The 14,826-nt window shown below is 37.8% G+C and overlaps 1 protein-coding gene across 1 annotated transcript in view; it reads left to right on the top strand.

Annotated features, from left to right (window-relative positions):
• The window catches only part of BANK1 (B cell scaffold protein with ankyrin repeats 1), a 159,486-nt gene that overhangs the window by 70,278 nt on the left and 74,382 nt on the right, over positions 1–14,826 (top strand). Inside the window, 1 exon segment of the mRNA XM_075709458.1 lies at positions 1,255–1,451. Coding sequence (XP_075565573.1) covers positions 1,255–1,451 — 197 coding nt within the window.

Raw genomic sequence — 14,826 nt, 5'->3', positions numbered from 1 at the left:
ACACCAACTTGTTGCTAGGCAGCAGATCAAAAAGCAAATGAAATGCTAGGAATTATTAGAAAAGGAATAGAGAACAAAACAGGACATAATTATGATAATGCATAAATTACATGGTTCACCCACAAGTTGAGTATCATGTGCAGCTCTTCTATCATCTCAAAATAGTTACAGTAAAGCTGGAAAAGGTTCAGAAAAGAGCAGTGGGGGTGATGGAGTTGATTCTCTATAAGGCACAATTAAGTAGACTGGAGCTCTTCAAGAAATTCTGGGAATGAGTAAATCACTAGAAGTGCAGAGAGGGCAGACAAGGATGGAGAATAAGATGAATTAGGGACTATCAATTGAACCTAGCAGGAGCTAGAGGAAGCACTTCTTCATGCAGTGGGTAGTAAAGATGCTGCTAAAAGACCCTGAGGGTGCAAGAAGTTGATGGTGCCTGGAGCAGGCTGGATGCATACTTGGAAAAGAGATACACTGCACGCTGGTATATAGACAAACCACTACACAACAAACCACAAGTGATTAGAAAGTAGAATATGAAGGCAGAGGGAAGTATTGTTTATGCTTGATCTCTCTTTGTTGTTGTTTGGAACTTGTGGCCACTCTTAGAGTTAGAATACAAGATTATGCTGAAATGATAAACTGACATCAGTTTAGCTTTGTCCTAGTTCTCAAAGGTGACAAATAAAGTCTGTGATAGAAAGGAATATTATGCCATTTCAGAGAAATCCTAAAAACCATTATCCAATACATTAATCTTTAAATTCTTTGATTTTTTTCATTATGGGGATAAGCAAATTTTTGCAAGTCTGTGGTAGTCGTGTGAATTTTCAGAAATGTCTTTTAATATGAAAACGTAGCACCATAAACCTGTAAAAATGTCCCACTCAAATGTCTCAAAAGTATTCCTAAAGCATTAAATAATATACACCTAAGCAAAAGCATGTTGTGGCTGTAGCTTTCTTCCCCTTGCAAGAAAACGTACTTCTCAATAGAACTAAAGTGCTTTAAAATCCCTCTGTCAGGAAAAAAATGAGATTTCTCAGTTTTGTTAAAGACTTCTGTATTAAAATATGTATGTGAACTGTAAAACTGTTAGTTGGAGGAATTGTTCTTTGGATGCCAGTTCTGTATTGCCAGTTTGATAACTGTGATTCCGTAGCACTGATATTCAAAGGACTTCTGTAAAAGCTGGTGGAAGGTGTTCTATAAAAGTAAAGCTGTTCTTTATGAAAACTTTGTTTCCATCTACAGATAGCCATTTGGAAGAATTTCCTACTCTCCTTCATTGTGCAGCCAGATTTGGATTAAAGGACCTTGCAACATTTCTACTCAATTGTCCTGATGCCACATGGGCTTGCAACATAGCCAACAAATATGGAGATGATCCAGCAAGTATCGCTGAGAAGCACGGGCACAGGGAACTAAGAAAATTAATCAGAGAATTGTCAGTAAGTCCATAAGCTTTCTCATATGTCATCTGTAACCAAGGGACTATGATGTTTTACTACTGAGATTCCATAGTATCTCCTCTCGTAAAGCCTAATATGTTGTAGTCCTTCTGCCTGAAAATATTATTATACTCCTCTCTCAGAAAGAGGGGTCAAAATGGGGTACAGCCACTTTCTTGTGCGCTGTGATAATGGAGATCAGAGTTTTTGCACTTGTTGACTTTTTAGGCATGCAATGGAAGAACAGTGAATCAGAAGTACCTCACGTGGCCCAGCTAGATTGGTGCTTTCAGCACCCAAACAATGGTTATATCGTAAGTAGTCTAGCCCAACTGTCTAGAGTAGGAGATAAAGACTTCTTTAAAAGTCACTTTAAAAGTTACTCTGAACTCTCTTAGCATTGCCACTCTTCAGCATTCAACAAAGAGCGGTTGCCCTGCCTTGGCTGTCTGCTCCACTGTGAAGGAAGGCTAAATTTTACTACCCTTTGTTAGGTGGAGTGGATCTTTCTTCAGTTGGGTATGCAGGAGGGGTTTGGGGCAATAGTTGCATTTCTACATGAAAGCTAATGACAGAATAAAGATCTCTGCATAGTTCTAGCATGCAAACTGTTGCCAGTAGAATCTAACAGAATTGGCAGTGTAAAAAGCAATATACTGTAGTAACATTTGAGAGCTTTAACCTATTTTAAGTTTTCATTGTGCTAACTATAATATAAGCAGAGATGATAATTGTTGCCCCAGAGGTTTTAAAGCCTAGAGAACAAATTAGGTAAATCATATGTCAAAAGAAAGACAGGATGTGAATGTAAGCCTATGCTGTGAAGACCTGTTGCAGCTTTGCTGATGGTGTGATTTTTTTTTTTTTTTTTTTTTTAGGCATTTTGGCAGTGGTCAAGATGCTGAATGAGAATAAGTTAACAAAAAGTTAACTTTTTGTTGTTGAACAGCTATTGATACAGGCTCTGAAAAACACTGAGGGTGGGAGAATATCTGCAAAGCAGGTATTTCTCCTTTTCTAAGACTGTTACAGAAAGCTCATACCTAATTGAGTATGTGATCTGGTGATGGAATATTTCCTTGCATTTACTGGACAATGCATCTGATCGGATCTCAAAAGCACTGCAGAGCTTTTTCTATTGATGGAGTGCGAAGGAATGTTGTGCTGCAGAGGTGATGCTTTTACCTCAGTTTCTGATACTGTAGTTGAGATCAAATTTAACTGAGGTAGATGTGATACTCCTTACCATCCAGCATACAGCTGTCCACAAAACCAGGCTGTCTTCCTGAATCAACACGTTAGTAATTTCACATTTAACAATTTCTAATTGTTGTAGTTGTTTCACAGTCATCCTTGCACTGGTCAGAGAGCTCTTGCCAGTAGCAGTCTGATGTATAAGGTCAGGACCCTCAGCTCTTGGAGTTTACCAGTTTGCCTTGAGGAGAATGGAACTGTGTTTCCCAACATCCCTACCTGTGGATCTGGCTAGATGCCATCTCTGTATGGTCAGGTACCCCCGGTACATGCTATGTGTAAAGGATTGGTAAGACTAGGCAGAATGTGAATAAGGTGATATTTAACTCTCAGTGAGATACCTAGATTTCTTTTCTACGACAGTCATAGGAGTCAGAGTTGAGCGTGGAAACATAGTTTCCATGGTTAATTTTTCATGTTTAATGATAATGGTTAATTCCATAGGACATTTATTTTTTATGGTAGTGTTGTAGAAATTCACCCCCCTGCACTTCAGACATGTCTTTCTTGTGTACCCCACATGGGACTGGAGGCTTCAGAAAATGAGTAATTTTATTTTTATCCTTAGAAATGCACTCATATTCAACCTCACGCTATAGTTTGAGGCCTCTGTAAGAGGAGACATAAGCACACATGGTACAGGCAGACTACAACTGATATGCATTGAGAGAGTACATTGCACTTACTATAGTGTTTTTATATTTTGGTAGACTTTGTCAGCAACAGAAGGCAGTGTTTGTGAGGTTGATATATTTCACTCTCAAAAGCGTGCAAAGCACGTGCATACCTCTGATTAGCTTTTCTTTTTTAGTAGGATTATTAATAGTCCTAATAAAGTCTCAGTATAAAATTATCAATCTAAAACATGGATAATGGTAACTCTGACTTTAGACAATGTAATTTTTAATTAAAACAGTTCCTTCATGGTACATATCTGCTATTGTTTGTATGTAAACAGTTAACAATAGTAGTTCTCTGCTCATGATAACTGCTTTCCTAAGTGTGAATACTTATACCGGCACTGAAGAAAAAACAACTATACTGCCATTGTAAGAATGTGTAGTCTGGTTAGGACATGCAGTTGTACTACCCATTTTCAGTTGATTCAAATGGTGTGGCTTACTAATCTGACACAAGAAAAATTGGAGCATGCTTCAAGTCTGCCAAATGTGTAATATGGTATTTTAGAAATGTTAGCTCCAACCACTGGAAGAAAAATGGCTTATTTGTGTCCCCTGTAATAGCGCATTTAAGAACAAAAACACTTACTGTACTTCTGTAATTGATGGGAATGTGGAAAAGAAATATTTGCATGGCTCTAAGCCAAGCAGAATTTAGTTTAACCACGTCCCAGGAACTTCCCGTTACAGCTGAAGTATTGAAATTGCTCGTTATTACAATAGAAGTACTTTTGTGCTTGGCATACCTCTCACTGTTTTAAAATTGTTACCTGTGTTTTGCCATTCCTTTAAGGAGTAGCCCCAAAATATACACAGTAATTCATCACTTCTATCTTAAAGAGCAATAGTGCTCCAGAAAATGAGTGTATTAAAACATATGTTCAATTTGTCCAAAATCGTATAAAGTGTCTTTCATTTGCCTTTGTGCTGGGGCATCCTTAGGGGAGTAAGAATTCCCTGAGATGGTTAGCAAGAGAGGGAGAGAGCAGCAAAAGAAGTGGCAACACCACAGCTACTATTCCTACCCTCAAGCCCAGGGCTTTGCTACGCAGCCCTCTTTGGTGGCTGGTGAGCAGATCTGTGCTCAGGGCTTTTTGATGATGCAGCTTTGCCCTTCAGCTCCCACATCCAGCAGGCTTACTGGAAAGGTGCTCAGGGCTCTGTTGGCAAAAGTGAGCTGTAGGAGCTGGCTAACTTGCACACTGGGACATCTGTATGGCACAAGTTCCCTGTCCTTGTTTAAAGGGAAAACCTCTTTTCTGGAGCTGGACGCTGACAATGTTGATGGCGCAGAAGGCAGATCTAGAGTGTCTGGTGGGTATGCTGGGAGCTGGTCTCCTGATTTGTGTTGAAACAAAGCGCAAGGGAAGATCACATAGCATGTGGCATGCTTCTACTGATACAGCTGTATGAATGGGAGGGAAGAGATTTTCCCCTTTTTACTACCAGTGTTACATGCAGGGTCATTAAATGCTAAAATATCATACCCTTTAAGAACCTATATGAACGTGTGCTCCGACAAGTGGTAGCATCTGCTTTTTCTCTCAGAATCCTGCATTTCAAACACTCCTTGAAAATGTCTCCTTTGTGCTGAGGGAACACTGCAAGACTTGATCCATTTGTGTTAAAGGTACTAAATTGATGGAGCTGTCCCTAAAAGAGTCTTTAATGGGGTTTATGATAAAGCTCAGTTTCAAATGTGCCAGCAGTTTATTAAGCAAATTGTATTTTTCTTGCATTTTAGCACAAAGCCACCTAAATTGGACATTCCTTTCCAATTTCTACATGTTTCATTATAGTTTAGATGAAGTAATTCCCTCTTCTATAGCATAAAAGAGGGATATCGCTTAACATTCTGCGATAACATCCTGAATTATTACTTTGTCTTGTGATTTTATTTCTCTATAGAACCAAGTACTTGAATATTTTCCATAATTGCTTTTAGGCTGAATTGCTTGAATCAAATGTGTCAATTTAAAACTAGTAAGAGGCATTCAGTAGGAATACTGGCAGGAATCCTTGTCTCATAGTATCTGAACAGAGGAAACGATGAGCCTTTTGAGTTTAGTTAATCCAGCTGATGGCTCAAACGCCAGTAGGAAAGGCTGAAGTACTTCTGCTTTCCATTAGCCACAGGCTTGAAACATGTCTGTGGTCGGTTGTTATAGCACCCGCAATAGGTAGTACCTTGTTAAGCCGCAGTAGTTTGCTTGGATATTGGGGCCCTATTCCAGGTGTTTGTCTCTTGTGTATGCTCTGTCCCTGAAAGCTGCTTTGACACTAGCTTGTTGTTCTTGTTGCCAGCTGTGGTCTTCTAAGCCTACGTAAAAGTTCCGCCTCCAGAAAATAAAGAAATCACTTAAATGAAGTTCTTCCCCAGCACACAAAGGAAGACTTTAAAAAATAGACGAGAGAAAATTTCTAAGCATTAAGTGACTAATGAGGGGAGTATGTTCAATTTGTGACCTAACCATTTAAAATTGGAGGTCGCTCTGATAGCCAGTTTAGGCATTTATGCTTTGGTATGGGCGTAATCCTTTGTTCCAGCACTTCGGGTTGCTAATTTCTCCCTTCTTTTACTAAGAACTGTGCTGCTGAATGTGTCGTAGTCAGGAAGATTACTGTGTACCATTTGTAGTATACATCACAGTTTCTAAGAAAAATACAATTCAGAAAGTGTTTTATTGGTTGTGTAATGCAAATAACTTCTGATTGTTGGCTTTGGCCTTTAAAGCTGATTCCTAGGGGTGACATAAATGTTATTTAAATTTAAAAATTGAAACAGTCATTTCATGTTGTCACCACACAGTCAAGATGGCACAAATTCATTTTTATTTTTAAAATACCTTCTAACATTTCAGAATGAGTTGCCTGAAATCTAAGGCAGAAAGTGCAGGTTAATAGAGGGTTTTTTTAATCTACCCAAGATCTGTGGCCAGGCCTGTGACAATCCATGGCAGAACAGTGGACTGATGGAAGAATCTTCATCTGCCAACAGCAAAACTCTGTCTGGATTTCTTGTTTAATACAATTTTCTGTCTGCTTGCTTCAGGTACCCCTTAGGCAGCTATTGAAAAAATAATAGGTATTTAATTCTGTAGATATTGGTGCAGTTCCTTTAGCATTGCATAGATTGAGACAGTGCCCTGGGTAGGCCTTTCACAAGAAGCCTCTTTTTTCCAGAAGGGAGAATTACATCCATTCCTTTCTAACTCTGTTGAGGTACATCCTGCAAAGTCTAGATCCGTAGTTACTGATTTCACTGCTCTTAGCAGTTCCCTCAGTAGCAAGGAGAAACATTATCATACAGGTGGTCATAATTTTCACTTGGAGCCAGTTTTATGGAAGACATATGTTTTAGATTAGTTGGGGGAGCGGGGAGTTTTTGGTTCTGAAATGCCAAGCTATATTGTTATAAATCTTAGCGAACTTGATGGGCAGGGATGTAGGTGGGCAAGTGATTCATCATTGTACACCTCTCCCCTCTCATCTCTGTCTTACTTTGAAGTGAATGGTTGAACCAGAGTACAGAAATACAGAATTTCTTCAAGTGTCTTCAACTTGAAATAGAACACAATCTACAAAAACAGTGTATTGTGGAAATTTAAGGTACTTTTTTCCTCAGTTGTTTTATGCAAAAAGAATCTTGCCTGGCTTTGTGGCTACTATCACCAAATGACAGTAAATCTTTAGACAACAGGAATCCCTTCAACAAGGATTCTCATCATTTCCTAAGCAGTTCTAGAAGCTCATCAGGAATCAGCTTTTTTTGAACACAGAAGTATTAGTCTTACATTTATGTTAAATTTTGTGTTTCTATAAAAGGCTGTATGATATGGCAGAGCTCCCCAGCATGAAACTATTATACTTTTAAATTTGGTTGCAATATCTTCCTGAGCTATTAATTTTCTGCTGGGGAAGGACCACGTGTAGAAAGATGAAGTGGATATATGTTAAAGAATCTTAAATGAAATTAAACTGATTGCTATCAATATTTGTTTAATTACTTTAAATGCTACTGTAGTATTGCACTGGCCTGTAGCTCATTACTTTCAAATAGCTGGAAGAGTATATGAAAGAGAAGAGGATTAGTCTGTTTTCTGAAATTTGTGCTAATCCACTAGTGATTCTTCGGTGAAGCCTGCTGGGATCTTATCTTGCCCCAATATTTTAATGTTCAGAAATGTTGGTTACGTGCATCCTTTGGTACACTGGAAGTTACTTAACTGAAATAAGTGAACATATTCTTTGATACGTTTTTAGTGACTGGATATTCACAAATCAAATTCTTAAACTTCTTGAGGAACTGGAGCTAAGTCCTGTGAGCTTCTGCCAGCTGATATGCAAATGTTATCCTATGATTTCTGTCAGATGTTTGTTCACTGGGTTCTCTCTCTTTTCCAAAATTGCTTGTGGATGGGCTTCCCATTATCAGTGCTCGGTGTTTTATGTTTCAGATTTGGTTTGGGGAATTTATTATTTTAATTTTTACTAGGTGACAAGGTTTCCCTCTTCTCTGTTATGCACGTTCTCAGGGGGACATGCTCCCTGTAACAATAACTTGCTGGCATATACTGCCCTTTGAGATTAGACAATTTATGTTTTAGTGAAGAGATAAGGTACAGACTGAACATGGAAAAGCTTGGCTTTAAGGAGAAAAGGCTAGATTTCACATTTAAAAAAAAAAAAATCACAGTCATTACACTGAACACATTTTTAAAGTTTCTGTGTAGACTTTGATTCAGGCTAGAACCTTACACCTTAACTGTGATTAAATCTTCTGTCATAGCTATGCAATTGAGTACAACTTTCTTGCAAAAAGAATGATAAATGGAACTGCAGATTTGGAAACTTTACTTCTGTATGAGATGCCTATTGAAATTTGTGTGTAATTTAAAATGAACTAGGATAGTTTTTCCAATGAATTGTCTGGTATTTTTTCTCATCTTTTGATATTCTGTAACCGTATCAGTGACACAGTGGAAGTCAGTTATTTGCAATTCACAGTTTCAAAAAGCCTTTACGATTTTTAAGGGAAACTTGAATACTAATGGAATTTCAGGCAAAATGCTTGTGAATTAGAAGCATGGAAAATGAAAAAGGGTTCTGTAATGATACGTTTATTCTGAAGTGTATTTAGTGTCCTAAAACCAAGGGATTTCCAGAGGTCCTTCTGACTGTTTTGTGGACAGGGCACCATCAGCAAAGATACTTAGCTAAGGGACTTTTTGGGAAAGTGTGGGGTGCAGAAGTGTCCAGTTTTGCAAAAGTAGTGTTTAGGCTGAAAAGAATCATCTGTCCTGTTCATCTGCATTATTAGGCTCTGAATTTGTTTGAACATGTGAAAAACATTTGGCTACGCTGTTTATGTTAATGAAAAATGTAAATACAATACTTTACAGAAGTGGGAGAAAATAAAAGTAACCATGTTATGGTGTTGCGGAAATAAATATGTTCAGGTAGATAAAGACTCTGTACTAGCCTGAGGAGGTGTTAGAAGGTATATGGTAAAGATACGTAGAATAATGCCTGTTTTCAAAGTAAATGAGCTGCTTCTGCTTAACCTCTCTCACAGTAAGTGAACAAACAAATTTGACATGAAATACTGTTCTGTATAAGATGTAATGTATCTATTCAGCTGGTTAAGATACCACTGAAGCTAGAGGCATAGGAAGGATTCAACAGGCTAGAGATTTTTGTGGATGTTGAGAACTTTTAGTCGCTACATAGTGTGTTGGTTTTGCATTATGAGGGCATGGATTCTCTACCCGAGTTACAAACCAGTTGCATGAGCCTAAGGGCAAAACTTTCCCAGGGAGAAGCTACCCCATAGTTGTGCATTAAAACAATTTCTCTTTGCACCTTTCCATCAACTTTCCTGCACTGACTGTTCCAATAGCTGTATTCTTAGGTGAGAAGGTTGCCTTTCTCCTTCCTCAAATACAGACATGTCAGAACCCCTTACAATGCAAAGGAAAAGGTGAAGTGATCTAAAATCATCTGCTAGCTCTGTGTTTCCTACAGAAGGAAGGATTGCTGGGGTATTCTAGTGGAAAGTCTAGAAGCAAGTTTTGGGTCTTGCCTCTGTCAATTGAAGCAATTTTGAAGGTACATGTATAACTGTCAAAAAGCGGGTTTGCCTTGATACAGTATATGCTCTCTGTGAGGCTATCTGGAGTATGGCCTTTGGTTGCCTCCCAGTGATCTGGAAGGAATCAAACATCTGTCATATCTTACAAGTTGTTGAGCACAAAGAAAGATAGCATATCAACAACACCTTTCTCCAGCCCCTCAGAAGGGAAAAAACAGAAACAAAGAACACCACAGAAAAAGACCGTAATGAGGGCTTTTCAGCTTCATGGGGGAAAATGAAGGAAAATTAAGAGGGGAAAGGAGCTGTTAAAGTTATTGTGGTAAATATAATCTGTCAAGCAAAACCACCTAGCTTTTGAGTGACGTTGTGTGGTCTGAGGGAAGCTTTTTGATCTCAAAGCCCTGAGAAAAACTAGGTGGAGATGCAAGAATTAATAAGTAAAGTTAGGTAAGAGGCTTGCTGTGTCCTTAGCAATCTGAAGGTTCAGAGCTCTGCACAGAGCTAATAGTGACTTATCAGACTTTCCTACAGCTGTAACTTATTGCTTAATTAGAAAAATTGTCTTTAGGCTCTACATCAATAGAATGACCATTAGGGAAAGGCATTTCTCAAAGCTACCAAGCCCATTATATGAAACTGCTTAAGAAAATCCATTTCTGCCCTACACAGTGTTAGTTCTGTTTAACACAGCCATGCACAGTCTCAATTTATAATTCTGTCTGAGGACCCTGCACAGAAGGCACACTCTTTATTTTGCCTTCTGTTCTTCCTGCCCCCATATATTGTTTTACAATAAATGATTCAGTATTTCATTGCCAGGACTCTAGGGTGTCTAGCAATAATAATTTCCTTTCCTTATGTTTGGTGTGAACTTAAAAATGGTTTCTGAGTTCCCACACTGTACCAAACTCGGAAGAATATGCAGCAATTGACATATATATGTTCACTTTCATGAAGAAAGCCAATATGTTAATAGACTGCTTTATAATACATGTTTAATAACTGTCACAATCATTATAATCAAAATTGTATGCTGTGTCTGTAACGGGCATGGGCAGCCTTCCTCAAGCCCGTGAGCTATGTGCCAGAATCTTCGTGTGGCTGGTAGCAGTAGTATACGTATGTCAAAGGTTTGGGAGTTGTTCTCAGGCAGAAGTTGTTAATGGTTCTCTACAGCTCTTGCTGTGAGTGCGAGGCATATCACTGGATCTTAGCACTCTCTGATGATGCCAGTCTTATGAGCCACATCGGCTTGATTTTACTTGCTCCTGAGATTTCAGGTTATTTTATTTGCTCCTGTGTGGTCTTGAGGTGACCTGGGAGCCATCCTTGAAATATCAGACAACTGCTTAAGACCTGCAGTTAGCCACCTGCAGCCTTCTGAATTCACCTGCTGTTAATAAATACCACTTTCTGAGAGCCACAAGAATGAAAATAAGCAGGAAAGTCTCCTGCCATATGGCAGACACTAGCAAGTTCCCTTCAGGCTACCTAGGAAAACACAGAAATCAGTATCTGTACCAGGCATGGAAGTAATATAAGTGTGATTCCTAATTGGATCACTTAATCAAACCTTCAAAGATCTTTTTTAATGAGATATATTTTAAAAAAATGCTGCCAGTTGATAGTATGTACTGTCTTACATAAATGGGTCAAAGGATTAAACAAAAGTTTCCATGGAGACTTTATATGACTCCAAGGTGCTTTCCAAATTAATTAAAGTCTTGCGTTGCAAGGAAGAAAGGTTAAAGGTGACAAAATCTAGTACTGGTATATAGATCTGCAGTCAGTTCTGGCCAGCTTATCCTAGGGACACCTGTCATCACTGACAACATTATCAGTGAAGTTATAACTGTAAAAACTAGCGATTTTTATAGATTTCTTTGTTCCTCTCTTCAGAAAAGTTAAACAAGACAGACTTCAGTGCAGGTCTGAGCTAATCATACACATACAAAAAGAGAAAAAAAAGCCTCCTTCTGGAAAATCAAAAATAGATAATTTCAGAATTCTGAAAGTGATCATGATTGAGCTCATTAGTGAGAACAATTCACCTCCTTTTTTCTAGATAATTAAATGAAGAAAAGTTTTTTTTATTTTTAATTTCTTTTTCTTCTGTGCATATTAAATGCACCCATGTAATACAAAGAGAAAGATGGTATTTCTTACTAGTTTTTTAGTAAATAAAATGACAAAGAAGCAAGTGTGCATGTACAGTACATTGGGACTGCGTTGTGTTGTGGCTTATGAAATATGATGTGTTTAGTTAGAGCTTGGGCACTCAGTGAAACAGGCTTCTATCAGACCCTTGACTGTGAATCATTACTGAAGAGCAAATAATGCATAGTGCCAGGAGCAAAATGCAGCACATTGTTCAGGCAGCACTTAACTAGGAGGAGTAGTTAAAACACTTATTGGAGCTGAAAATCTCCAGAAAGTGGTAAACAGCTGGGTAGGGTTTTAACAGTGATTCACTCTATATCTGCAAGGAGTAGATGCCAGTAAAAAGTAGATGGTGGAAGTACATGAGCAGAGTCTTTAAGCAACCTTGGAAAAATGCAGAGCTGGTGGGCTACTGTTGAACAAAACCGTTCGTTCCACAGAGCAGAAATAACATACCCAGGGCATAAATGAACAAAACCATACCTTCATAAGAGCCAAAGTTTTAACTACCTACCACAGTACAGGTGAAAAAAGTAGAGAGATTTGGAAAAGATGATGATACATGGATTTGCGCTTGGAGTTGAGAATTTGTTGTGAGGGAGTTATTTCTAATCTGGCTTTTTCCACCAGCCCCTGAAGATCACCGGGGGTGAAAATATGCATTGGACAAGCTATACTGATCTAAGTAGAGATGGAGAAGCTGAAAATGATTACTAAAGTGTCTGGAGTTCTGAAGTACTGTGACTGTGAGCGTCAAACTAAGTTATACTGCGTGGCACCATGTTCTCATAAGTATATGGTCAAAATTTGGTGCTTGTGGCTTATGTAACATAGCCACTAGCAAAAATAAATGCCATTATGCCAAGCAAATGGGAAGGATTTAGCAGGATTCCAAGAATTTTAAAAGATTAATATCCTTTAGGAAAGCTTGTGTTAAAGGAAATGGATCATAAACAGCTTTATTGCTGTTGCCCAAGTAGTCCGTGAGGGCTCAGGGGAAGGCTAGCTATGGATTCATGGTCTGAACACCATACGTGGCAGTCTGGTTATAAAGGACAATTTCAAAAAAAGTGTATTGGATTTGGAGAAAGTGAACTTTGTGATCTGCTGCAAAAAGGGCTATGGGGGTTTGTGGGTAGTAATGATGGCAATAGCACAAAGCAACAAAGGTTGCATATTCCCAGTTATTACTACTTCTGCTATATAGGTAGGATTTCTTCTCTTTTTTAATGGGGTGAGACTGGAAACTTTTATGCTGTTTTGGGTGACTGCATTATAAAGGATTTAAAAGAATATGAATGCATTTAAGAACGGAAAAATCTAGGGCAGGGGAGGCAGAGATATTTTATACTTGCATTGAATGAACCATGTGATTGGAGACACAGCTAAGACTTTTCATACATTTAAAAAAATATAGGCCAGGTCAAGTGAAAGAATTCATTGTTGATAGTTTATGAAGAATTTGCTCCCTAGAGAGAAGTAGACACAGGTATGTTTATGTTGCTGGGGGCAGGGAGAATCACGTATTCTATATTTTTATACTCATTTCCTTAAGAGAGCTTCAAAAGGTCTTTCAATAGCTCTCACAGTAAATGTAGATAAACTAGTGATCGTTTTGGTAGTAAACATAGATAAACTAGTGATAGATTGGGTAGAAGAAATCCTGATTCTTCTCCTTAACACTATGCTTCACCTAATAATATATAGAAATTGACCATATTTATGTGGGCAAGAGTGAAAGGCTTTTTTTGGTATTAAAAAGTAGCTATATGCTAACAGGCTGTAGAATTATACTTGGATCTGTATTAAATCGTGTAAGTTGGCAGAATAATGCAAATGAATCATGGATAGTCATTTTCTGTAACCAAAAACGTGCTCTTGGTAGCAGAGGACAGTTGCTGTAAATGTGAAGGGCTACAGCAACAGAGAACAGCCAGAACTCAATATGAATTTGTGATCTAGCAGCTCTCTACACAAGACTGTATTTAGAGTAGTCTCAGTGATTGCAGATTTCAATGTTTTCACAAAAAATAGTGGACTATTTTGTGGACTAACAGGAGATTACCATAAAAAGTTGAGGCATCAGAACTGCAGATCTAACCCATCCAGAAGAAAGAAATGGGTTGTTACTACCTGACAGCAGCAATGTTGACATATTTTAGAACACTTGGAAATCTACCCACATTTACAAGGAATCACGTGGAGTATTTGAATGCTACTAGTTTGTTTAGTTAATAAATTGATTGTAAGACTTTTAATTGCCAAGAACCCTAGCTTCATGATGCTCATTTCAAACATTTTCCCTGATATTTTGTGAGACTTGAATTCATCATAGCCTCAATAAGTTTGTGAGTCATTTTTGATATTCAGAATTGTAATATGACCTTTCTTTTGGATTTCTCTAGTTACAGATATTTCCATTTCGAATACTTAATAGTTGGGAAATTTTATTGTGTTCATTATAATTCAGTTAGCAGTAAAATGTTAATTGCATACTGCTGGTTTGTTTAGATAATAGCTCTAGATTAATTTGCAGATTTTTCTGATTGGAGGAAGTGTTGTGTTAGATTGGTACACAAATTATTATAATGTTCTTATAACTGTTACTGATTCTATTGGTACTACACCAAGCTCATAGCATGCTGGTATACAGGATAGGAATGTGGTTAAGAATTGCTCCTGGGTGATTTGGGGAGTAAATGCTTCCATGGTTACTGAATTCTTAAATTTTTAGTCTCAGCATTGAAAGGAAATGTATATGAACATCCCTATCTCTAAATTAGTGTCAATAGTGCTATTTAATAAAGTTATTCTAGTCTTTGGCTCATAACATTTGCAGTTCTATGTTTTTAGCAAAATGTTTTGTAATTTTAAAGATGTTCTTGATTATATCCTTCAAGTGTTGCATTAGATGTAATATTCACATATCAGTATAGCTTTTATGTTAAAGTACATGATGATCTTTCCTAGAGCTCAGACACACAAAACATCATGCATTAAAATGTGGTATTATGAATAACATCTAGTATTATCTCATATTAAAAAAAACTGCCAGTATTTGTCATCCTATATGTAAATGGCTAATTACCAAACTGTATTCTGAATTTTTATCCCAGCTCCAATATGTTTTAAGCATTGCATGCTCAGAGTATGCTAACTTTTTTCAAGTTTTAAAGCTTGAAGTTCT

Source organism: Pelecanus crispus, chromosome 4 (genome assembly GCF_030463565.1).
Source record: "Pelecanus crispus isolate bPelCri1 chromosome 4, bPelCri1.pri, whole genome shotgun sequence".
NCBI classification, from domain to species: Eukaryota; Metazoa; Chordata; class Aves; order Pelecaniformes; family Pelecanidae; genus Pelecanus; species Pelecanus crispus.
The sequence above is the reverse complement of the archived record's forward strand: the minus strand, read 5'-3'. Positions and strand labels throughout refer to the sequence as shown.